Genomic DNA, 25,279 nt, shown 5'->3' with positions numbered 1-25,279 from the left:
ACACATACAGTGTTATTAATTAGCAAGTGAGGTCCAGTTAAATATGATGAAAACTTCTGTTTATATAGATCTATCTCTCAAACACCCAAATTTTTGAAGTTTTTCTGATGATTAAAACACTTTCTTACCTGCTGTTTTATCCTGACATCCTTTAGTCACACGGTGTTTTATGACTTCAGATTTTCCACATCAATTAAAAACAAAAAAAGAGGTTGAACAATGAATTGGTGTAAACTTGCAACTTTAGAAAGAAATGCAAAACATTTTAGTGGTAAGTTTCAGTAAGGATTTGAAAGATCACTGCATTAACTTTCAAAGCTTGAGGAGATTCCTTTGTCAGACCCCACCTACTGCATCAAGCAGACCTAGCGATACATGAGGAAATGCATTTGGAATGTCTGTAATGCTCCATTTGTTTAAAATGCCAACAGACCAAAGACCATCAGGGAGCATAAAGACAAGTTTTCAACAGTCCAGACTGAACCACCTCTAGATTTCAGAAACCAGCCCCACATAAGTTTTCAGGATTTTAAGTCCAAAATGAATCAAATCACAGTCTAGTGGCTCTGCTCTTACCAATTCTCCTTGTGCACTTGTGTGACCTCCTCCAAACCTGTATTCAGTGATTGAGCAAGGAAGCCAAGTTCCATCTGGCACACAGGATGAGGATGCTTCTCTCTGTGACACTGCCAAATCCTGCTTTCCTCTGACCACAAGTTACTACAGCACTTCCCCAGGAATTTTTAAAACTTAATACTTTGAACTTTTACCTTCTCTTCAGGCCAGGAATTGTCCTCTTTGACACTGTTCTGCCAGATTTTAACTTGCCATGCATTTCAGCAGCCCATGTTCTTGTTTCAGGCTCTTATTATTGATAACACTCATTCTGAGTTAGGCAAATACCTGGAAAGACAAAGTATAGTGTGTACTCCGAGAATGATTTTACTGCATTTGTATGCAGCACCAGTGCTAAAATTTGAAATTGACACTCTCAAGGAATTTCAGAAAGACACCATCACTGTTTTGATACCACAGTGCCCCCAGCAGAAACAGGGGACCACATCACCTTTTTGCTTGCGTTTTGCACTGCCCCCAGTTTAGGTTAAAAAATTATAGAAGTAGACTCAGCAGATTTTTTCCTCTATCAGAATGGTTCAAGACAGAATTCCCTTATGTGTGAAGCAGGATTACTGTGGCATGCATACACTCCAGTTCACTACCAGTGTCTTTGAACTGCAAAGAACAGGGGAAAAAAAAAAAAAGAAAAAAAAAAAAAGCCTTCCAATGAAAATTGACTTTGATTCTCATACCCCTGGGTTCAAGTGTAGCACAAAAGCAAGAGCTTCTCATTTGGGAGCTCATGCAATACGTGCCACCTCAGCTGGTGATGACACCACCAGAATCCTCAGCAAAGATGATCCTGACATCCAGCACAATATGAGTAGAGAACTAAATGGAAATAAGTAGTGAGCATTGCCAGTTATGTTTTGAATTAGGAAAATAACTGCAAGAAACTTGATTAAGAGGATTCAGAGGGGTGTCCAAGAGAGACACTTCCATCCCTCTGAAGTTCTGAGTTGGCTCAAAGAATGCTGTCATCTTACCTCAGTTTCCTGGATCAGTTGGAGGACCAAAGCTGTTGGAGCTTCTTCAAAGCTTCCATTTCCCAATGCTGAGTGTTCTCCCTCAAACGTGGATGATTCTTGCTAATAGTTATGGGGATTCTTTTAGCCATTTGTGAATACACAGGGTTTGAAGCCACTGGAACTGCTCACTAGTAAAGTCCACAACTCTATGGTGCACACCAATTTACAAAGGAATCAAGAACCTGTATTGCATAGAGGAGTCATTAAACTATGAGCAATTCAGTCACTCTCCTGTCATATGCCAGTGGTTCTATCATAATTTTAAAGATATTATAGCTGGGTAAACTCTATTACTGAAGGTTGCCTCTTAGAACTGAGTGATGTTTAATTACTCACAAGGTACATCAGGAAATTCTCTGGGGGTTAGGAGACCTCGGCATTCTGGCAACTCATTTGTGTATTAGCAAACAGCTCTGGCACACTCACTATGAAATTCACTGTGAACTGCTCTGCCAGGTTTTTTTCAGGGTAATTTGCTTGCCAAATAAAGATATGTGACAGGCTTGAAAAATTATTACATTAATACAAAACATAAGCAGAAAAAGTACATGGTACATCAGGAATGCCTTCATCACCATATGGCCTTTGGTCAGATTACACTGGCAGTTAGAGAACTAGACAGGAATTGTAAGGATTCAGCTACAGAATCTTCTTGGCCATAGAGCTACAGGCCACAGCCGCTCACACAAGTTCTTCATAACACGGTTCTTCATCTTTCCTTCAGCCATCCCCTCCCAGGGCAGAACTTTATCCAAAGAGTGTGCTTGGCATCGCAGCAAACACAAACCATGACTACCACTCTCTGTGGCTGGCTGTGACCAGGTGGTCCCTAATGCATGGAACTCTCTTCATTTTTCTCTCTGGCTCTGCCATTGGTATCAGCTAGGCTACTAAGTAGACACTGGGAAAATTCAAACTTTCGTGTGCCCTAATAAAAGTAGGGAGCTTTTCCTTCCCTGATATGGAAGTCTGCTTCCTCCCTAAAGGGAGACCCTCACCAGAGGAGACCATTCTGTACCACCCTGCGCACTAGATGCTCCAACAGAAATCCCATTGCCTGCAGGTAACAAACCACACACAGCACCCCCCAAATAAGGCAATATCCTGAGCATGCAGCAGACAGATTGGAAACGTGACACTTCAAGAGGCAGCTATGCATGAAACTGCAGGAGGCACAAATGGGGAATGCAAGAAATCCTGCAATTTGTGCTCAGCAGTATAAAACTGCAAAACAACTGGACTCCAATTCTGGCCCTGAACTGACAGCCTTGTGAGTTTTCCAACAGCCAGTCTGCCTGGAACAGCCTGGGAACACAGCATCTCCAAACCGTATGAGGCTGCCAACAGCAACTACAGGGTAATCCTGCAGCATGCAAAATATTATGTGAGGGAGATTTTCAAACCTTGCTATTAAAAATATCCTTGGAATGATGGCTCTGTCCTGACACTCAATACAGACAACCCCTGCTTCATGTTTCAGTGGCAACAACTCCCTTTGGGGAAGAGAAACATCTTGCACTCATAAGGAAACTGCACAGAGCTGCAGCAGAACAGGCACAGGCTGCTCCAGTGGTCTCAAGCCTTGCCCACCAGCCTTTCAGTTGAGGGGTCAAGCTGCTTGTGAACTCCCTGAACACATTTAAGGGATGAGCAAAAATATTCTCTGTGCAAAAATATTCCACATCCTTTTTCATACTGCTGTAAGAAAGGTGAGTAAACTCACCCACATGACAGATAAGAGAAGTGAGCAAATGCTTACATCGTGCACCCAGAGTAGCTAAGTGCCATTCACCTGAATTCACAAGTTCTTCTGCCACACACTGTCCTCTTGACCTCAGCCACAGAGACTCAGGTCAACCAGCCTAACCTGCAACAGCAGTTAGTTCAAAGCAGTAACACAATTAAAAGCTTCTGTTATCCAGCATTATTGAAGGGGAGAAACTTTAATAACAAGTCTTTGTCTTCCAGAAGCCTGGAACTTTTTCACTCATCCCTTTTTCACCACCAGAGTCAGGCAAGATATTAAAATACTGCTCAAAGAAATGCATCTGACATTCTCTCCTGAAGGAACTGCTAGACAGGGCATCTCAAAGCTAAGAAACCCAAAACACATTACAAAGGAACTTGGGCAGCCGTGACACAAGCAACTACATCAGACACTGATGAATTCAGCACGCTTTCTGAGCTATTTGTATGTGATTTATCTCAGCCTCTAGTTAATTTTTAACAGGACCCTGTCCCTTGCCAAGCAGTTGGGAAACTCACTGCATGTTCTCCAGAAACAAACATTCAACCAGCAGTTCAAAGCGGATGCTGTAAATGGAGTTTTTACTCAAAGTAAAGAAATATTGTTTAAAATCCTATTTCTCCTGTATCTGAAAATGAACAATTTCTTTTGTCCATATCAAAGAACTGAAATGCAACATCCCTCCCCTCTCTATCACATCCTACTGTGCACCACAGCTGCTTTTCTTTCTACCTAGGTACAACATGTCATTCCTATATCATATGCAGACCACTGTAGGGGCTACAGAGTAGATTTTTCAATTAAACAAAACTACCAATATTCAATGATTTAAACACTGCATTTGCATCAACACAAACTGGGCAGCCTGACGACAAGACAAAGGGAGAGCTCTTGAAGCCTCACATTTCAGGACACTACTACTTTGCTGCAGCGCTTCCAGTCTACCCCACAGTGACATCAACAAAGCTTTTCAACAGAGCTGACAGCAATTGTATAAATAGTACACTTGAAATACTCTCACCTGTAAAATGCCTCCTCAAGCTCCCTCCTCTAGTTCCAGTCATTTGAACCCTGTGGGCTGGTGGAGAGGTTGTGCTGCTCGCTGCTATCCCCAGCTGAGGCTCTGACTCTTGGCAGGACCCAATCCTGCCACTGCTGCCCCAGCTTCAGTGAGGGCTGGAGCCTCCAGGTGTGAACAGATTCAAACCAAGTCCCTACAAATCATACTGTAAGAATTCCCATTTGCCTCTGAGCCTTCCCAGCTGGGCAGCACATGAAGCACAACCACCTGAATTTTCACAGCCCATCAGGCCTGCACTGCTCACCCCAGAGTGCCAGGGCAGCCCCAGGAGCTGGGGATGCTGAGGGTACACTGGACTGACAGCAGGTGAGTGGGCACTGGTGATGGTTCTAAGCATGACCAAGTCTTTGATTAAGCAGCAAGCAGCCAGGGCTGTAAACTCAGAACTGGAGTGTTTCTTCTCTTGCCCATGGGAAGTGTGTCTGTGGGCTTTGGAGAGCATGTCTCACCACAGAACACCAAGTGGGGGTACAGCTTCCCACCTTCTGTATCTCTTACCCCCCCACACTTTTCCTCTTCCACCTCCTCACAAAGCTTTCAGAGTTTCCCCAAAACCATTTTATCCTCCAGTTTGTTCCAAGACTTCAACTTTTTTCTCTCCATCTTCCAGCTCTCTGCTGCTGCTGTGGTCTTGAGCTTTTGATGAAAACCAAGCTATCAAAGCCTTTCTCCTCAGCTGCATACTTCTAAGTTTAGGCCTCCCCATCTACAAGGAACATTCAAGTAAGGTATCAAGCACTGCACCTGGCAGCGTTTTCCAGATCCTGCCCAAACAATAATAAAGTTTCTTTGCCTCAGGACTTGCTGAACCCAAAAACTGTTTTCTCTGGCACGAGAGGCCAATTTACTTCTCCAGATAACTATTAAGCAAACAGGAATTTTTTGACTTTAGGAACAAAAAAGCTAGAACATTTTCCTGCAGCCACAGTCACACCCCTTGTGCCTGTAAATGCTGAGCTATTTTTAAAAATTCAGTCCTGTGGTATTTTCCTAATAGCCATAAAGCAACAGGGCATTCTCTAAAACACACTTTGCTATTATTCCTCCTTCTATGCCTTCCAACTATGACCTTCCAAATTCAGATAGATTAGCCAGCTGTCAAAAGAAAAAAATTACTCTCTTTGTAGCCTTTCCTCTATTGCTTGTTTTCCCCAGGCAGTGGCTCAGATCTGGCAGGAAACCAACTTAGCTCCTGCTCTAAGACTCCATCATATTTTTGAAAAGTCCATGTCCTGAATGTTGCAACTTGGACCTTCTGCATACCAAAAAAAGAAAATAAAAACGTGTATCTTCTGCCAGTGTTTCAACAAACAAAAACAGTCAACCAAACCCATTACATGCCCATCCATGTAATAACACTCTCAATACCCTAAAAAAGTAAGATTAGCATTTTAAATTGACCAAGGGCCACCAACATCAGCCATTTAACAATCATTTTCAACAATCATACTGTTTCCTTCATCCAGGAGATGACAGGTAAAATGAGTTTGTGACCTAACTAGTAATGTTTTAAAAAAGCACGGAATCCTTAGCAAATGATGATACAAACCCATATGAGCCTGAGGACCCCTTGTTAAAATAGCAGGCAGAGACACAGAGCACTTAGCTGTTCTCTCTCCTCTGCATTTGTTCTCTGTGATAAAATGCAGAACATTTTTTCTAAGTCTATATAAATATAAACAAAGATTAAAATTAGGACAAATACCTCTTTTTCCTGATTTCATGGTCTGAACCCTCAATTAAACTCCTCAGTAAGCATCTATTTTCTATTCATACCCACAATTTATTTCTGCTTGCCTGTGGTCCATACTGGGAGAGAGCACTCTCAAATAATCAACCTTTCACTCCTAGCTCCTGACCCCATTTCATTTTTTCTATCCTTTTACATGTTCTGGCCTTCTGGCCATCTCCTAATGCTGAAAATCAGCTTTTTGCTGTCTGAGACACGAGGAAAGGCAGCACAACAAATCCTTATGAAGAAGGGATTGCCTCTTGCCATGTTCTCTACCTGCCAGAGCAAGTCTAAAGCCATGTGTCATCCTTGACACTGCCCTCAGCAGTTTGTGAGGCCACCAGACGTGGCAAGCTCTGGAGCAACCCCTCATGGCTCTGGTTTGCATCTTGTCACACTCCTCCTGCTACTGACAGCACACCCTCAGACAAAAGCCTGTTACCCAACTTACTTGACACACAATGAGTCCCACTGCTGGTAATCGCAGATTTTGAAATTCAAAAATTTCCCCCTGCGTGTTAATGCTCTTTTTCCTCTACTCAGTGTGTCTACCTCTGTCCCAGGGAGGTGATGAACACAAGATACTGTGAGATATTTGCAGGTCAGAGCTTCACCCATCAGTGCAGCCCACCCATGTCAACTCCCTCCTGGAGCTCACACTGCAGAGACAGCACAACTAAGCTGAGCCTTACTGCACTGCTAGGAAAGTACAGTCACATTAATTCAGTTGGCAGGAAATACGCAATAAAGGTTTTAGCTCAAACCATGCTGTTTTGTCATCAGCTGACATTCTGGCCCATGAATTTTGACATCATTCATTTAGTCAGAAATCATATTCAATTCTCATGTATATCAGAATCACAAAATTTGTTTTTTCCAAAGTTAAGGAAAAAAAGGTGGTGGGTTGCAGAATTCCCTAAAGCTAAATGCTAATAAATTGCTGGATGAGAAAACAACAAACAAAAGGTTATCGACAACTTCTACCTAGAAAACAACAAACAAAAGGTTATCAACAACATCTACCTAGTTTCAGAAGGCAAACAGGAAAAAGACTTCAACAAAAAGGAGCCAAATCCCATTAAAACAAGTAATAATGTTTTTCCTCCAGTCAATATTTCTTGCAATAATTCCAGCGATTTACCTACATTTCTAGACTTTTTCTTTGTTTTCAAACACACTGGAAATTAAAAAATGAAACAAAATCTTTCAACCTCCTCTGAAGAAGCTACAATGAAGTGCAACAGAAAACAAGTTGAACACGCCTCTATAGCAGGCAGTTAATTCCGATACAACACATTTGTTTATATAGGAGAACCAAGGCATATATTTCATATATATATATATATATATATATATATATATATATATATATATATATATATATATATATATATATATACTTATTTATGCATCCAGGTAACACATGTAAGAAGGGTCATTTGAGAAGTATTGCCAAGGCTGGTCAGTGCTGGAAAGCACGACCTCCCAAACCCCTTGCTAGGGGTTTCTGAGGCAGCAGGCACTAAGGAAAGACCTCCTTTAGTGCCAGGTTCTCTCCATTCCACAGGTGCAAATCCTCAGAAGTTTGTCAGACTCTGCTTGTTATAACAAAAGCTTTCACTCTCCTAACATTTAGAAAGGGTTCAAAGAAACATAAGATGAGCTAATTAAAAATACCATGTGGAGTGCATACACACACCCACCCTGCTCTAAGCCAAAAATCACAGAAAGCAAAGCTTGTATGGCCTAACAGCACATTTGACCTATACCCCCTCTCCAGTAGAACTCCTCCAAAACAGTTTCTGCTCTGCTGCCTTGCCTGGTGCGCTTTGAAAGCCCCAGTGACCCCCTCTTCTCAGGAGGCACAGAGGCGGTGCCCCTGTGTATGCCCTGGCTGTGCCTGGCACCTCCAGGGGTACCTGATGTAAACACAGGGTGGAGGGATCACGCTGCAGTACTTTTCCTGACCTCCAGCCAGAAGGTTTGTTATACCTAATTTGAAGCTCCTCCTCTTGGAGACTACCCAAAATGTCTTTGTTCAGGTCGTGTCTTAATCACCTGGCTAAACTTGAGTCCTGCGGCTCTTTTGATCTCTGGTGGTTAATCAAACTTCTCACTCAATTTGCCACCGTTGATGCCTCTCTCAGATGCAGGGACTGCTACATGAAGAAGAAAAAATGATCAAGAAATAAATGGTAAATAACATTCACATATTGCAGGTAAACCACCATCACCACCAGTATTCTGTCTCTTGGCTGGGAAAATTCTACATGTCCCAGATTTCCACAACACAGTGTCATTTTATAGTAAAAAAATTAAATAATGTAAACTGTATAACCAACCCTACTGTATAAAATAACAGACGGTTACAGACTGTGCAATGAGTAGCCAGGCAACCAGGCTTCCTGCATGACAGCTCTGGGATATTTTGATACTGTGCCAGAGCCTGACAGCAGCCCTGGATTACTGCCTCCTAGCAATGCCTCCAGGCTGCTTTTCCTACCATGCAATTCATCGCCGTTCTGCTGTTAACATCAGCATGCTCTGAATGCCAAGTGTTGAGCTATGGGTCAGGGTGTATTTCACACCACCTTTCTGCTGATGCAAAAGTTTGCACAAAAGTGGCAAGAGAGAAGGCATTGGGTTCTCAGACTAGAAAACATCCCAAGAATTGATGGAGAAAATTCCTTGCCACTCTAGGAGAAAGATTGCTTTTGGAAAGTCAGTAGTGCCCAAATAGGCGATGCTACAATAATTAATACTTTTATGCTGTGCCATTGTGATCCATGAGAGATATTACACTAGATGGCATATGAAAAAGGAGGTTTTTTCAGGGGAATCCCACCCGCTATGCCATTTGCTTTAACAGATAAAAGCCCCAAAACAGTCTTCCCATGTCCGCTTTAAGGTATTTTTTATGTGAAAAGATTATTAAAAAAAAAAAAAAAGAAAGAAAAAAAACCCAAAACAACAACAAAAAACCCCAACTTGACTCTTGCAATACCCTCCTGACAGTGCCATCGTCCAAAGGAAACTTCACTCAGATGAATTCAGCATAGCCTGCTAACTTGAAGCTCTTTTTATTCAGCATTATAAAATTGTTTGTCTCCTGTGTGTAACAGTTTCACTTTAGGCCCGGCCAAGGTCAATATGCAAGATAAATACTCTCCCCCCTCATGGCCTAGTGGGAGGTCTCTTAAACACCTCAGGTTTGCCATTTAATACGAGGGGAAACATGACATCCAACATTTCACATGCTAAATTATGTCGGATTTCAGAATGCAAGCAAGATTTTTCTTCTGCTTCTCTGTTCTTACCCTCACTACTACAGAAAAGAAAGGATCCTTTCTAGATCTGAGATACTTTGATTCACAGCAGTGGAAGAAAATAAATCACTATTTCTTATAGGAATTGCTGCAAGCAAAGGTTTAGCTGAACAAGAGCTGTCACACCAACCTCCTCCATGAAAAGTTAAGTGCCTGGAACTGAGGAGAAGGGGGATTGGCGAAGGTGAGAGAAACACCATCAGTCACTCACCCTCAAAATGGAAAGAGATCCATTTGAGAGTTCTCTCCCCGAGGATATCTTCCTTAAAAATCACTCCCCCCCCCCCCCCCCCTTAAAAATCAGTATATCTTTAATAGAAATATTATCAATATTTATTTTTGTTATTGTTTTGCCAGTGAAGGTCTGGGCCACTTTGAATAATCTTTTCTCCAGAGGAACCCGTGAGTTTTCACAGTTTTCATAGTGTTTGGCCTGGAATGAATATGTGGCCTGATAAAGTACAATGACATTCTCTGAAATGTAACTACATTTTTGAATTTTTGCCAATTTCATTTGGCAAAAAGATATTTATAATTCAGAGGTCTACATATTCCTCAAAACATCTTGGTTATCAATTAAGTGCATAACGAAAGAGGAGTCATTCATAGGATAATCTGTTAACCCAAAGCAGGAACTTTACACCTGAGGACACACACCAACACATGCATGAAAAGATGATGTGAGTTTATCTTGGTTGGGCTCTATCTGTACAGTTTGTGTCAATCTGCAGCATTTCCCTGTCAGTACAGCTACTGCTGTCTTCATTACCAAGCTAGAAAAGACTAATTAATCTAGTTAACTCTGAGTCCTGACCCCAATGTGTCCAACAAACCTTCAGACAGTTAAGGAAAGACTTCCCCTTTTTAATTTTCAGCAACAGTATGAGCTATTGAGACTTGTCAGAGAGGCTGACACCTAAACATGCTTCACAAACTTCTGAGTTTTGACTGCTCCACTATATTTGCTGAATGCATTATGCCTGCAATTTTCCTCCTCTGAATAACACAACTCATCTGGGTCAAAATAAATTTATCACCAATTGATTTCCATTCTTCTGCTCAGTTACTCCACACCTCCAGCAGACAAGGGCATTGCAATGGCAGGGCATCAGGTTGCTAACATAACATCACAGAGGAGGTTACAGTATTTCCCCCCTTTCCAGTATGTGCACTTGGCAGTCTTCTGGATAGATTTCTGGCAAAAGATAAACCAGATACGTTCTTTTCAGTTTTAAAAGAGCTCTCCCTGAGTTCATAGAACTGGTGTCCACTTTCACTCTTTCAGTTTAAAGAGTGATGCAGTTTTTCTTGTTCTGCAGTAATTGATGAAGGCTATTTCCTAAAAAACATTCCATGGGGAAGTAGAAGACACTTAATGGGGAAGTTAAACCCTACCCAGAAAAATTTCATACATGATGAAAAGTTGTCATTTTTGACAATTCTATTTTCAAGAGAAAACAACAACCCAGAAGACAACAAACCTGGAAACAAGTATGTCTTAAAGGAGCAAGAGGCAATTCTTAAATGAATCTGAATCCATGTTTCTGACACAGCAGTGATAAAGCTGGACGGAGCTCCACTTCTTGACCATCTGTGTCAAAGATTAAAAAATAAAACAAGTCAAGGTATTTCCTAGTGTGGAGTAACTCAATCTCTCATAGCAAACCTCTCCACTTGATTATCCTGTCTTTCGGTCAAATTGAACTCAGTTTTCCTTACACATAATTCTACTCTACACTGCCTCCTTGCTACCAGCAGAGTGGGTGTTCTTTTCCATAAGAAAGTCCTGGCAGAAGTGCAAAGGAAATGTACTTATCATCATGCTCCCACCCTAATGCCCAACTGAAACAAAAGCTGAGCAAATCAGTTGTTTTGTTTTTTGGTAAATCAGGTGGCCAGTGCCAGCTCTCTCCCACCCCACGCCTCATTTGACACTGATGCCACTCACCAGTGGCAGCACGGCTGCTCCCTGAGCACCGCCCTGTCACCACGACACTGCAGTCTCTCATTAGGACAACGTTATTTAATTAAGAGTATTTTAACACAGACAAAGGGCAATTTAAAAGTCTGTCAGTCACAGTATGCAGTTTCCTAATTTCTGTTCTTTGAAAATATGAGCTCAGCACAAAGCTGCCACCGATACACCATGCAGGCTATCGGTTCTCTTTACTGCACAGTGTAGCACACAGTCGACACCCTCTCTACCTCATACATTTACTCAACTCAGTGGCAGAGTCTCATTCCCCAAACTACTTTAAAAAGGTGGTTGCTTTTTGAAATTGCCTTACAATGTTCTCGGAGTACAAAAAACCTAAAAAACACAACCCTGTCCAAGAGACTTCAGACATGGTTCTTTTTTAAAAAATACACCTACTAGGATTCCTTCTGCAGCATGGAAAGGGAAGAGAGTTAACACCTTGGACACCTGGTGAACACAAGTAAAACCTTCCTCCCCTAAATTCAGGCTAACAGCAGTTAGCATTGTTACTTGAAGAGCTTATGCTTTGTCTACAGCTTTCATCCCTGAGCCTCGAGGGAAAGCGCTCCAGGGGGACCCCTGGTCTAGAGGATACCTGTTTACATGTGGACATCTGAGAGCTGAAACAGTCCTCGGGTCAGCCAGGCTAAATACTGCACTAAAACCAGCAATCTACAACAACATTGCTCTTTAATGCCCAGTCTGGTAAAATTCTACACTCAGATAGCTCTGCCAAGATCATGCTATCAAATGCCAGATTATCCTATCATCCCACTGATCTGCACTGGGATTCACTCCCTGAAATAAATCCAAGGAAAGTCATAAAAGCATGCACCTAGAAATGGCAAAAATAATAACCCCAGAAAACAAAAAAGGGAGGTAACAATAGGAAAGTTCATCGCAGGAACAGCAGCATATCAGAGCAATGACAGAAAATCAAGCCCTAACAGCATAGAGAAGACATGCAGAACAAACATGACTTCTATCACTGTATTAAGGATCTGGAAAGAGAGACAAATCAAACACTGGAGCACACAGTCAAGTTTCCTCCTACAGTATGGAATTTTCTGGCCAAAATAATGTTATTTACTATGAGCTCCAGTATTGCCTCATTATTCATTCAGAGGCAGATCAGACTTAAAATTTTAAAATCAGACTTAAACTTCCCTAAAAATGACTGTTTCTTACCATGAATCCTAAAAAAAGACACATGGTATGAGACACATCCAGCAAATACCCAGCCTGGATTGCTTCATTTTTCTTTTCGTCTTCTGTGTCCAAATCTACGTTGCTGCTCTTGACTGAGGCTTTTAACAAGACGACTGCCCAGCTTGGTCCACAGCTAAAAATGCATTATGATCTTTGCTGAGTAGGACTATTGGATTTACTCCACTGTTTGAGCAGCTGTCTAGGCTACTACTCTAAGCATGATATTCAGCTTACTGCAATAACGTCAGATTTCCAGTGTGCAATTTAAACTGTAAAGAAATCAGCCTGATCACAGGCTGAGTGAGAACAACATTTATACCCTTGGAGGTGGTATACAGAGAACAGAGACAATAACTGGTCGGCATGAAACAGAATCTGTGTCATGGGGGAAAAATGGATACTTGCATCCTTCAGGATTCTAGTTAACACCAAGCATTTCAACTCCAAGTGGAATGATTGCCACTGGAAGACACTGAAGTTTTGTTCCATAGTTGTATACAAATCCTAAAGACATTAAGGGAAACAGTGGGATATAAAAGTTGGCTAAAACCAAAAACCCTGGGCATGAAAAACCAATAAAATCAACATCAGTGTTACTGCTGGTGACTAACAATTGACATAGCTGAGAGTTGAAAAAGGGGGGGCAAAGAAATCCAAAGAGAGAATCTGCTACATTCTATAAAAGAAACTGCTCATTTCCCAGGATATCCTTATGTTGTAAGTGCGACACAGGACACCTATCACGTTAAACTACTGCCCACAAGACATAAATGTATACCTGATATTCTTTGGCATGAAATGTTCTGCACGTCGTGCTTTGAGCGCCTTCCGAGAATCTGAACTGTTGGCTCACTAATGAGACGTGTCCCTCATTTATGCATGACTGAGCCTTAGACTTCCCAAAGAGGCCAGACCTACCTGAGGGGCTCTGCAAAGCAAACACCAGCTTCAGGAAAGGCAGTAAACAGAAGAATACCTCTTAAACAAATAATTACACAAGCGCAATACTGGGAGAACGGATGCATTCCAGACTTGCACTATTTGAGAGTTTCTGGATAACAAATTAGTTCAGCAACACTTGACATTAATCCCTTTGTTCTCTGTACATATTAAGCTTTTCCCATGTTGTCTGTGGTTAACAGATAGAATATGGGGAGCTGTCTGTTACCTGGAACTACTCTGAAAAGAATAGAGTTTCTACACTTTTTTAATGGCAAAAAACCCTTCCATGCTGACAGTGCATTCTAAATGCCTACACAAACATTTTGACTTGCAAGTCTCCTAGTTTTCCATAGGCCTTCTTTCCCCTCTGAATGGGTCTGAAGTTCAAACTCTTCCAGTAATACCTGACTTTAAGTCCCACCTGCACTGCCAATATTCTCCAGCCCTACTGATATCTAAAGAGGCCCACGTGGAGACTGAAGACTCTGGATTTTTTGATTAAGCTACAGTAAAACATTCCTTTTAATTAAGCATAATTTGGTATAATTAATCTCCACAGAAAGCGAATTTACCTTGCTATCTCAGATTTCTCCAGAGAAAACTTTCACAGTTCAAATGATCCCTTCATGTATCATCATAAATCATTGTACCTTAGTAATGCAGCCTGCAAGTACAAAGAGCTTCCCACACACTGGTTCTGTCGAAACAGAATATATATGCCACATACAGCACACATGGGAATTCCAGCCTCCAGCAAAACAAATCCTGCCACAAAGTGCTCCAAATGTGGGCCAATCTGTCAGCATCAGCAAGGCTCTCTCCCTTCACAGCTCTGGTGTTTCACATATGCCAGCAACCCAGGAATCACCAGTATGAGCCAACTCAACAACAACCTGGTGACTAGGCAGTCTAGTTTCCCAGACCTGCCCTCTTTGGAAAGCTGTTCCCTAAATTCCTGTTCTTACGTATTAAAATGAAGGCTATTTTCCATGTACCTGGAAAATGAGGCAGGGGAAGGAGGCAGCAACAACAGCCCATGTTCACACACAAATTATAACTGGGAGAGTGCAGGACAGGCCTAAGAAAGAACCAGGGTTAGAGACTGAACATTTGCTGAATGAGTTTGATTGAGCAGTAGACAAATTTGAGTAGAACAGCTATTCTACTCAGTATCTCTGTCTTCTGCACACTCCTTTGTTTTCACTGACATGAGCTTTCCAAAATTTAATCACCTTGATGACAACAATGTAACTTCGTCTTCCTAAGTATGTAATTTTTTAAAGCTACAATAAATAATGGCTTTTAGTCCAAATCCTTTATTTTCTTCTAAATATTCCACAAATATGCTTGGATAATTGTTACTTCTTGGCTGCAAACATGAACAACCCTATAGTGGATGAACTTATGTATGAGAAATACCATGGTTTCCCAAGCTCCATGATGAATATTAAAAAACACCCAAAAGAATCCCCCAAACCCAGGCACTGAAATAGCTGGTTAAAAAAAAGAAGAGGGAGGGGAAAAAAACCTTCTAAAATATATTAAGTACATGTGCATTCATACACAAAACCTACTCACAGCATGATTCTTCTGGAATTTAATTTATAGTTTTGGAGAGTTTGATATGACCAAAGGTTATGAGCCTTTCTTTCAGCCGGACTTGCCTGCCCCTTCTGTGAAGCTCCCACTGAACTAGACTGGAGGTAGGGGAGGATGATTACTTACTGTTTTGCACTCTGGGCAGGCTTTCAACATCAGCCAAAAAGTAATCAGCAATTAAAAATTATACTATGTGACAAAAAACACATGCTGAGCACTGGTTGAGCATTCTGGCTGCACACCATCTCCTCGCCAAGAGTTAATGAGATAATTTGCCTCCTTGGAAGCCACACCAGTTCTAAATCTGAGTAAAGGCAGCTTTTACACAAGCAGTACCTCCCCTAGAGCAGGTCCCTGAAACAAAACATTACCTAATTGTAGACTGCAGCTCCATCACTACAGGCAAGAAAGGCTCCTCCAACCTCTGACAGTAGCTGTTCACAAACTGGATGTGCTACTTAACCGGGAGAAGTTCCAGGATTGGTGTGCGTACTCTCAGGGCTGTTCACATCCCTTCAGCATGTCTTTGGTGGGTGGCCTTTCTCCATTTTGGTTTTTGATTGTTTCTACCCCCTCCTCTTTCTGTTGAAGTACCATCATTCTTATTATTCTAACAACTATTCCTTCATGTGATTAAGGCTCTCTGGATGTAGGAGGTATCTTTACTTTTGGCTTAATAAAATAAAACAATGTAGCAGAAATCCCTCAGGTCTTTGAGTGGATTCAGGCAAAGCGTAAGTTTTGATCATCTCTGCTAATTGTTTGTAGCCAGATCAGAATAAAGAATTTCAGGAACTTAAGCCTACATCTAATTAAAGCAAGGCGTCATGACATTATTTTCAACCTGAAAGTGCCTCTGATCATTCTTGTATATTGCTGAATCACTTAAACAGTGAAGAAAGCAATCTTCATCTTGCTGAATCACTAAAACAGTGAAGAAAGCAATCTTCTTGCCTGCTAATATTTGATGTTCCTAAAGTTTCTTATTAAAAAGCACTCCCCTGAAAATGAAATCTGAAATAGAGTCAGCAGAGACTTTAGGAAGATTTTGTAGTCAGTCTAAGATTTCACAAGGAAAACAGGTGCAGGAGATTTTTTTTTTTTTTTTTAAATCAACTAAATGAGATCAGTAAGGAAAAATGCCATCAATGAATGCCTCACTTAGGCTTGTTCTATTGCACAGACAGAATGGGTGGTCTGCAAAACAGGTTAACAACACTAAAGGGATGGCTCTGCCAGCATTTCCCACTGAAACCATTTACAGACAGTGTATGTAAAGCCTGACCCTTTGGAGGACAATTTTTCCCAGCTCAAGTTCAAATTTTCAAATGTTTAGCACTGAGTGTGGAGGCCTGATTTTCAGGAACTTGGGTCCCATCTAGACATTTAACAAAGAGTTCAGTTTTTAGCAAGACCTCTATGTAAGCAACTGGAGACTTATGAAAACTGCCCAGGAGTTACAAGCAGCTGCCTACATTGCATGAAATAACTTTTACTTGGCCTAGTTCACCCCTTGTGGCACAGACACAAGCCTTATGTTTCTGCACAAAACTGCAAAACTCCAACGCTGTAGTAATCTATCAAGGTGTTGTAAATTGGGAACAAGTGAGGCTCTGCAACAGGACAACACAGCCTTGCAGCAAGTGAACAGGTGTACAGTGGAGATCCCCAATACCCGTGTGTTTAGATTACTGCTACTGTGACCATTTATTGCACAACTTTTACGTGCAGCACATATAGTAGAGCTGCTTGAATTCTTGCAGTGCCTGTCTTTCCCCACTACTTAAAAAAACAAAAGGAAAAAATAAGAAAAGAAAAAAAAGGAAGGTAGGCACCTTGTCTTTGCCAGAAGAGGAGGTGACAAGCTCATGACAAAATCTCAGGATGTGCTCACCCAAGAGCAGCCCCAGTCCATGAGGAATTGGTGCTCCTCTAATGAGCAGTGAGCAAGAAGCAGTAGTTTGAAGCATGAGCTCTACGTGTCAATTATTCTACCTTGCCACGAAAGAGTCATTAGAGAATAACTCCCTGATGCCTTCAACTTTCTCCTGCTACCCCCACTGCATCCATCACCATGAAGACTTCTCTCAGTGATTCATCATAGGAGGGACACCTTTCCAAGGCAGGCACTGAGAGGAATTTTCCACTTCTCCCTCCCTTCAATCCACTGTGCACAGCAGCAATCTCATCTCATTACAAGCCCATTCCAACGTCAGTGGCTTCAGGCATTTGTTAATAAGGAACAAGCAGCTTCCAGGAACAGGAAACACAAGGAGTGCATTAAAAAATTCTTTTGAGAAAGAAAAATCATCACATGTTTCCAATAGGGAAGGTGAGCTAAAGTTGAAAAGCTATGAAAAGCTGAATGAAATCCTGGAGGGAGAGAGGGAGGGCCTGTAAAATGCACAGTAAAAGCACTATCAGGCAGGATGACAGCAAAGAAGCCCAGGCAAATTATGGTTTATCTTTGGGGCTTTAAGAAGAAATGTAGGTTGAGTTTATATCTGCACATATAGGATGAAGAGGCACAAAACATTTCACAAGAAGTAATTAGAACAACCGAGCTCAGATATATTGCAACAGCACTGGGTTCTAACTCCCCATTTTGCTGGTTTCTCCTTGAAAAGTAAAGTTTCTCTCTGAAGTGATAACAGGACTTACCTGGTTTAGTAAACCCCATGGCTTAATGTGTATGTGCGTGCACTGCACACCTATACAATTACCGCAAAGGAGAAATTTGAGTTATTACAACCTCTTTAAGCTATTCTAATTAGGTTCAGAGTACCCTCTAAAAAGAGCTGGCAGTTTTTAACAATCTCTTCAATTTAAAGTAAGCAGTTCACTAACTATATAGTATTCATACACATATTACAGCTACATATACACTCATTAAATTTCACACTTAAGTAAGTTCTGCATGTTCCTTCCTCCAGGTACTTATTGTACATGGGGCATCTCTCCAGACCTGGGCATTCCAGTTGCTGATGAGCTGCCACTGAACTGGTTCCACACTGAGGACATGTAAAACTTGAAAGTCAACAAGTTCCTCTCTTGAGGACATCCTAGGTGTGATGTCACCTTTCTGTTTGAGGCTGGAGAAACAATGTTGTTTGAAGTAACAGCTTTACTTAAAGCAAAGATGTAAAATCAGAGATATTAGCTCGCTCAAATTTCAAAGCACTTGAGAAAAAAAAGCATTTAGGGTAGCAACTGAACCTAGCGAAATCAAGTTAACTGACAAAATGGCAAGAATGTCATCCCATAATTATTATATGTACCTGTTCTGTATTCTCAGTTTTACTCTTTTTGGCCAGCTCAGCTGAAAAACGTTGATACCACCAGACACTATTTCTCTCTAAAATGAGGTAATGACAGGTAATTCTAGCTAGACAAAGAGGAGACATTTGATAGTGCTTCAGTTAGGAAATATTAAACCAGTGATCTGCAACTTTTCCCTGGATTGTTCCCACTGAATCCAGTGACTGCTTTGCTGTATCAGCTCTTTTAGACAGATTACTGTGCCTGGAAACCTGGTGTCTCTGCTCCTGAAGCACATAAGGACCTATCACCAGGGAAGGAAAATACGTGAATTACAGGAGTGCATGCACTATGTCTCTCTATCTTTACATGCAAGACAACTAATCTGAACATGGATTTACATTATGGTTAAGCAAATTTTGGGAAAAGGCTTTACAAAAAATACTTACAAATTGGTTCAGTGGTAATAACACTCTACTGATTCTATATTTTTAAAGTTTCTTTAAATTCTGTATAACATTGGTTTATTAAATGCTGATATAATGAGAGACATACAACAATACTGAATTATCTTCAATCACACATGCTTATAGCCGTACAGGAAGAATTTTTCAACCTAAATGAATGGAATACAGACTCTGTTGTCATAGAACAGAGACTGTTGTCCAACAGGTATTTTGGTGCTGTTATTTAAAAGACACTACTAGTGACAAACTTAAAGCTTCATGGTTACTCGAAAAGCAAATGAAACACTTATTTCCAAACAACCCTGCAGTTTCTGGCATCAGCTTTCTACTAAGTCTGGAAACCTAAAAGACTGACAATACCAGCATTATAGCTTAGGATTCAAAGAGAAAGGAAAATCTGCAATTTTGCTAGTCAAATATACAAATCTGATGTTAGCTAAGTCAGCACAGATCAAGTTTCATTACTTCTCCTGGAAAAGAAACACTTTTGGGAAGAATAATAATTCTTTCAGTCAATTTTTACAAGCTGGGCCCAACAAAAAGAATCAAAAATAGCAAGATAAGACTGATGACAGTAAAGTTTCTAATGCAACAATGGGAGAGGCCAATCTGACTTATCACCAAAGAAAAGATAACTGGAAATGGGAGATTAAAAGGCCATACTCAGTCCCACACAATTCCCAGACCTCTTAGTAACTCAATCTGAACACTGTGAAAGCTAAATAAAGACATACACTATTTTTTATATTAACTGAAGGAACTTGATAAGCTACTAAAAGTACAAACATAAATGAAATCTTGAAAAGTGATATTCTGTACAACATTCTCACCCTGTAAATAAGAGCAGCAAGTATGTCTCAGGCCACAGAACTCACAGGCCCTCATAGCACCTTCTTCAATAACAGCATGAGTGATGCAGCTGCTGAAGAACTAAGTCATGTCATTGGGGTTTTTTGTTTCGTTGAGTTTTGTGTGGTGCAGCTCTGAAGTCCGGCTAAGAGATACTCTTAATAAACATCTTCCTTAGCTGGCTAAAATATCAAAGGAAGTCTAGATACTGATATCCAGAAGGTCACAGAAATAAGATCATACACTGTGTGATGCCTACACAGATTATCAATGCACAAAGGCTCAGAAAACACATTGAAGTGCAGTGGTCTCGTCAGTAAGCCTAAGGATAGATTAAAACTGGGAAAAAGAAGCAAGGAAAGAATCACATGAAATTTAACCCCTACCCACTCCGACAAATTATTTAGCCCTTAGTAGTTACTAGTGATCATCCTGGAAATCAGAAAAATAAATTACCTAAATGAAAGAATACATACCAGCATCTGCCCAGCTTCTATGGTTACTGTTTTTAGTTCAGAAACACCAGGAAGAGTCTGCCAAAAAACTCTACCAAAAAACACTACCAGTGGGAAGAACGTAATTTGAAAGGGAAGACTTGCGCTAAATTGAAACAGCAACAAAACATCTCAAAAATCAACAAAACCTCCCCAAAACTGACAAAGCAGAAATACCTTAAGCAAACCAGATTAGTGAAAGAGTGAGTAAACACTCCAGCTTTCCTCCTTTCTGCTCCATTAGATGAGTTGTTCCTATCCTGAAGGTACAGGACTGGGGAAGTACCGTGGTCACAGACAACCTAGGCATGGAGAAACCAGGATGACAAAGGGAAACAAAATGGGTGCGGAAGGGAGGTTCCTAGGATAAGAACATATAGTCTTAGTCTTTGCTCCAAAGAGTAAACCAAACAGGACAAATATCCACTTGTAAAAACAAAATAAATCCCAAGGAACTTAGAAGCAAACTGCAGTAAAAAGCTCACAGGACTCTATGTTGCTTGAAGAAGGACACTCCAGTGCCAGAAGCAATTGTTTCATAGGTCAAAGGCTGCAATAATCAATAGGTCTAAGGCTGACAAAAGAAAATTAATTCCTTTGCATTTTTTAGAAGCCCATCTGGGTACCCTCTGGGAATATGGCTTTCCTGGCAGGAAGATAGAGGCTCAGGTGGCTGGGGCAGATTCAGGATGTTTTTAAAGTGGTAGGAAAAAAAACAGACTAAAAGAGGCTGCATTTTCCAAGCCAAACAGTGGGAAATATTTAGTTAGGATATTTTTATGCTAGCAGCAGAAGACACCAACATGGAACATTAATAATGTTTCTTTTTTCTCCTACTAGATCTTTATGGTATCCAGTTGCAGTCTAAAACAGAGAATGGTACAGCCTGACAAACCATGTTTCTAGAAATGCATGTGTTTGGAAATGGAAAACTCAGCCTCCAGAAATCTTTCAAGAGCTCTACAAAAACTTCTGCTTGCCCCACCAAGAGAATGAAGACTTCCCCTTTCAGCACCGCTCATAAAGTCTCATCTTCTACAGTTTCAGTTCAAAATCCCTCCCAAAACCACAAACCACCAACCACCAACACTAAAAAACTCCACAGAACAAGTGACCAGGTTGCCTGTGATTTATAGAAAGTGTTTCCAGCCTTTCACTGACCACCTCTCTCAGAACTCTCAGTTTTGGAAATCTGTTGTGACAGAAGAAACACAAAATAAAGTTAGCTGCTGCAATGTTCTGTTTGCCAAATTAAAACTATTTCCTATTCCTGATATAAAATCCTCAAATGAGCCATAAAATAATCCCATCTCCAGAGCAAGTCCTCATTACCCTACAGTGAGCTTGTATTGTAAAAACTGCCATGTTTCAGTTGATGCTCTAATAAAAGAGCAGGGTGTCAAATCCATGATGCAAGCTAATATGTGACTGTAACCAGGTGAACAGATTTTGGTGTAATTTTGTTAATTTTACAAAATACATTTTAATCCTCACACTTCAGTGATTATTAAGCCTCATGTCACACCAGTTTTTCCCAGCTTTAAAAATATAAAAAGACAAATCTAACACTTTCTTGTCTTCTAAAACACATTCTTCCACATTCCCATTTAATTTCAGTGCAATACTGACAGTCTTACATTATCATAACTGGTTTTCTTGCATTAAATATAATATTTTCAAGGAGCATTCTTGAAGACATTCTTTTATCTTCCTAGCCTTCCTCCCATCTCCAGCATTATTTTTAGAATAATGGACCTGACAAGACAGTAAACCAAACATGGGATTTTGAGGGGGAGGAATTAGGGTGTTTGGGGTTTTTTTTCCCCCACATCTCTTGAAATGTGGTAGTTGTCTGAATCAAGTTTATTTTTAGCTTCTCAGCAAGAGATATGGCAATTCCTGTTTCTGTTGGTGCTTTAAATGCTTTTGGCTTCTTATTGCAAAGTAATTCCCACATCTTTACTGCACAGCCACCTTATGCCCTTTGTGGGAGCCTGCTTTCACTCATCTGCAGCACTTGCATGCAGTCTCGTTCAAAAACAGGTTGCTGTCCCAATCTGTCAGTTTTAAATTTCATGTTCAAGGACTTAAAAAATTCCCAAGAAAACTGACACCACTAGCTGAAAGAGTAGAGGGCCAAAGAAAACTCTTAACTTCCAGTTCATACAAAGAGATAATTCTAGAATGTTTTCACGTGAAAATTAAAATTGCAATGTTTCCTTCCAAGGCATGTGCTTCTAAAATGGAAGTTCTTAACCTAACTATTATGTTAAGAATAACTGATTTATACTCCTAAGACACAGTATTGTTGAAAGCCCACCTTTCTGGTAACTGTAATTGTTCCAGAAACTGTTCCATTTGATATGATTGTAGAAATAGATTGTTAAATTCACCAAAGAGTAGAAGAAATTTTCCATCTGGTGATAGATTTTGGATTGAATCAGCAGCCGGTCTTTACAGTGACTTCCAATTTGGGACACATCTTTATTTCAAAACCAGCTGAAAAAAAACACTTTCTCAGAAATAAAGCAGGTCAGAAGATACAGCAATTACTTTTCAAATATTAGGGAACACACTTTTTCACACGATATCCATGGTACAGTTTCATTTTGCTACTTTCAATATTCACAGTAAAATATTTTTTCAAATAATCTAAGTGCACCTTAGAGCCATCAAGTGCCAGCTAATTTTGTTCCACAGAAATATAAGATACCAAAAGCCAGATGAGCTCCTCTGTCTGTGTTCAGACTTGCCCAAGCACTTCTGTACTGCATCAATGCTGAAAGAGGTTTCTTGGAAAGCTTAAAGCTCCAGTTTTGATCAGTTCCAACTGAAGCTCTATACTAAAGAACAAACACAAAACTCCTGGGCTCTACAGCTGCAGTATACGACACTGATCATCAGGATAGCTTGTGAAGATGCCATAATGCCCTTTAGGTTCAGGATATCTGTGTTGTAGGTAGGATTTTCCTCTTCAGACACATTGTCCTGAATGTCTACAGTCACTTAGATTTGTGGAGAAGGAACAGTGAGGAGACCAGTTGGCTTGATCTTGTTGATTCCTCCATCAAGGATGCAGACCCTTGGGTACTTGTTTTTCACTAGATGAGCTGCAAACTGAAACACATATATCATTAGCCCACTGCATATCATAGTCATTAAGTGACAATAATTTTCTGTTTGTAAGGTAAATGAAACAAAAAATATAAAACCCTAGGAAGCTCTTTTTTTTTGCACCAACCAGTCCAACGCAGGAGCCCAGACCAGTGTGTTAAAACAGCTGGGATGAATTCAGTGGTCCTGAAAGTGTCACACTAATAACAATGAACTTTACTTATCTCTGCTTGGGAGGACTTTACCTCCTTCTAAAAGGACTGTTTAATCTCAGGGCAATCACTGGAGCCTCTCTCAAAGCATGAGCTAACAAATATTTTTCTGTGCATTAATCTAACTCCCAACTGTTTTCTGTAGGTTCCCAAGTGTAGAAGCATCACGTTTGAGGGTATAGTTATTTGTTTGCCTGTCAAACTTGTCTGATGCAACCTGATCTCACAGATGTCAGATATGAATTTGGGGTCTACCACCTTCTTCCCTGCTCCCACCAATCTGCCCACAGGCAGGTTAAATAAGGCAAGCAGGTATCCCCCACCATTAAAAGCCTCTCTCCTCAATACGTTTCTGCCATAAACCAAACACAGCAATTGCCACTTTCCACATAGTAACTCCGTGAAACATTATTGCACTGAAAAAGATACTTTGTACATCAAAATAATTATGAGTAAAAAAAATCAAAATCATGTTTCAGAACTCCAAAATCCAAACAATATTTTGCACATTAGATGTCAAACTTGCCTTCTATTTACTGACTACAATGCATTAGAAAGCAAGCACCAAAATGGACTTATCAGTGAGAAACTAATAGTTTTACTTCATTTCCAAAAGCTGTGAGAGATTGCTCTGCTATCCAAGTCTTTGAGACTGTCAAATCAGTCCCATTTGTAAAATCATTGAGTGCTTCCAATGGGCTATGTGAAACATTTCCAGTTCCCTTTTTGACTCTTTAAAATAATTAGTGATGCTATTTGAGAACATGTGCAAGCATGATGTCCAGGTCGCTAACTTCGCACAAACAACTAAATTTCTGACTCAAGAACAGCTGTGGGCACCCCAATCAAACTCAATACATGGGATTTCTTTTTTCATTTACTTTCCTCCTAATTACCTGTTACAGTACAACAGATAATGAAGCATAAATAGATGTACCACACCACTAGCTGTAAACATTTCGGCTGTTAAATTTGTTTCAGGTAGTAACCTAGGGAAGACTCAAAGTTCAATCATCTCTTTCCCCATCAGTTTGGGTTATTCAGTACAGGAATCAAAGAATCAAAAAAACCCCAAACCAAACTAAACCAAACCAAACCAAACCCAACAACAACAACAACAACCAAAAAAACCCCAAAAACCAAACAAAAAACCCCCCAAACAAACACACCAGCAAGCAATCAAAGCAGCTGACAGTAAACTTACACCATATGTGGATGTCAGCTTTAATGAGCAAAGTAAATGCTATGCTTTTGGAAAGGTTCTTGGCTGCACAGGTGGTGTAATATGCACAGAGACCTCACTAGGAGAGTCCAAATACCTCTTGCTATAATCACAGTCCATAAAGATGCAGTGCACAGTAAAGCAGAGACAAAGATAGCACTCAGCTGCGCATACCATGAACTACAAAAATAGTTTAAATTCCTAGTGAAAGACTCCTACCATATATCTCTACTTCATATGGACATATCTGTCACCTCACAGTGCTCTCCTCCTGTGACTAATAGACAGTGCTGTGTCTTGGACACCAACACTGCTCAGAGCCAGCAGAAATGAAAAATGGCAACAAGCCTTCATGCTGGCAGGAAGCACCATGTCATTTCCTGAGCACAATGTCCCATGTGTC

The 25,279-nt window shown here is 40.6% G+C and overlaps 1 protein-coding gene across 4 annotated transcripts in view; it reads right to left on the bottom strand.

The window, feature by feature from the left end:
* Positions 1–22,788: 22,788 nt before the first annotated feature.
* The window catches only part of TBCK (TBC1 domain containing kinase), an 88,450-nt gene continuing 85,959 nt past the window's right edge, over positions 22,789–25,279 (bottom strand). For all 4 annotated transcript variants that reach the window (XM_066186269.1, XM_066186268.1, XM_066186270.1 and 1 more), the window contains one exon: positions 22,789–23,445. In XM_066186269.1, coding sequence (XP_066042366.1) covers positions 23,335–23,445 — 111 coding nt within the window. In that variant the 3' untranslated portion in view covers positions 22,789–23,334. The remainder of the gene's footprint in view (positions 23,446–25,279) is intronic.

The sequence above is a fragment of the Chamaea fasciata genome, unplaced genomic scaffold (assembly GCF_029207755.1).
Source record: "Chamaea fasciata isolate MVZ Bird 193981 ecotype frontalis unplaced genomic scaffold, bChaFas1.0.hap1 SCAF_6, whole genome shotgun sequence".
Lineage (NCBI taxonomy): Eukaryota > Metazoa > Chordata > Aves > Passeriformes > Sylviidae > Chamaea > Chamaea fasciata.
This window is presented reverse-complemented; position numbering and strand designations above follow the sequence as displayed.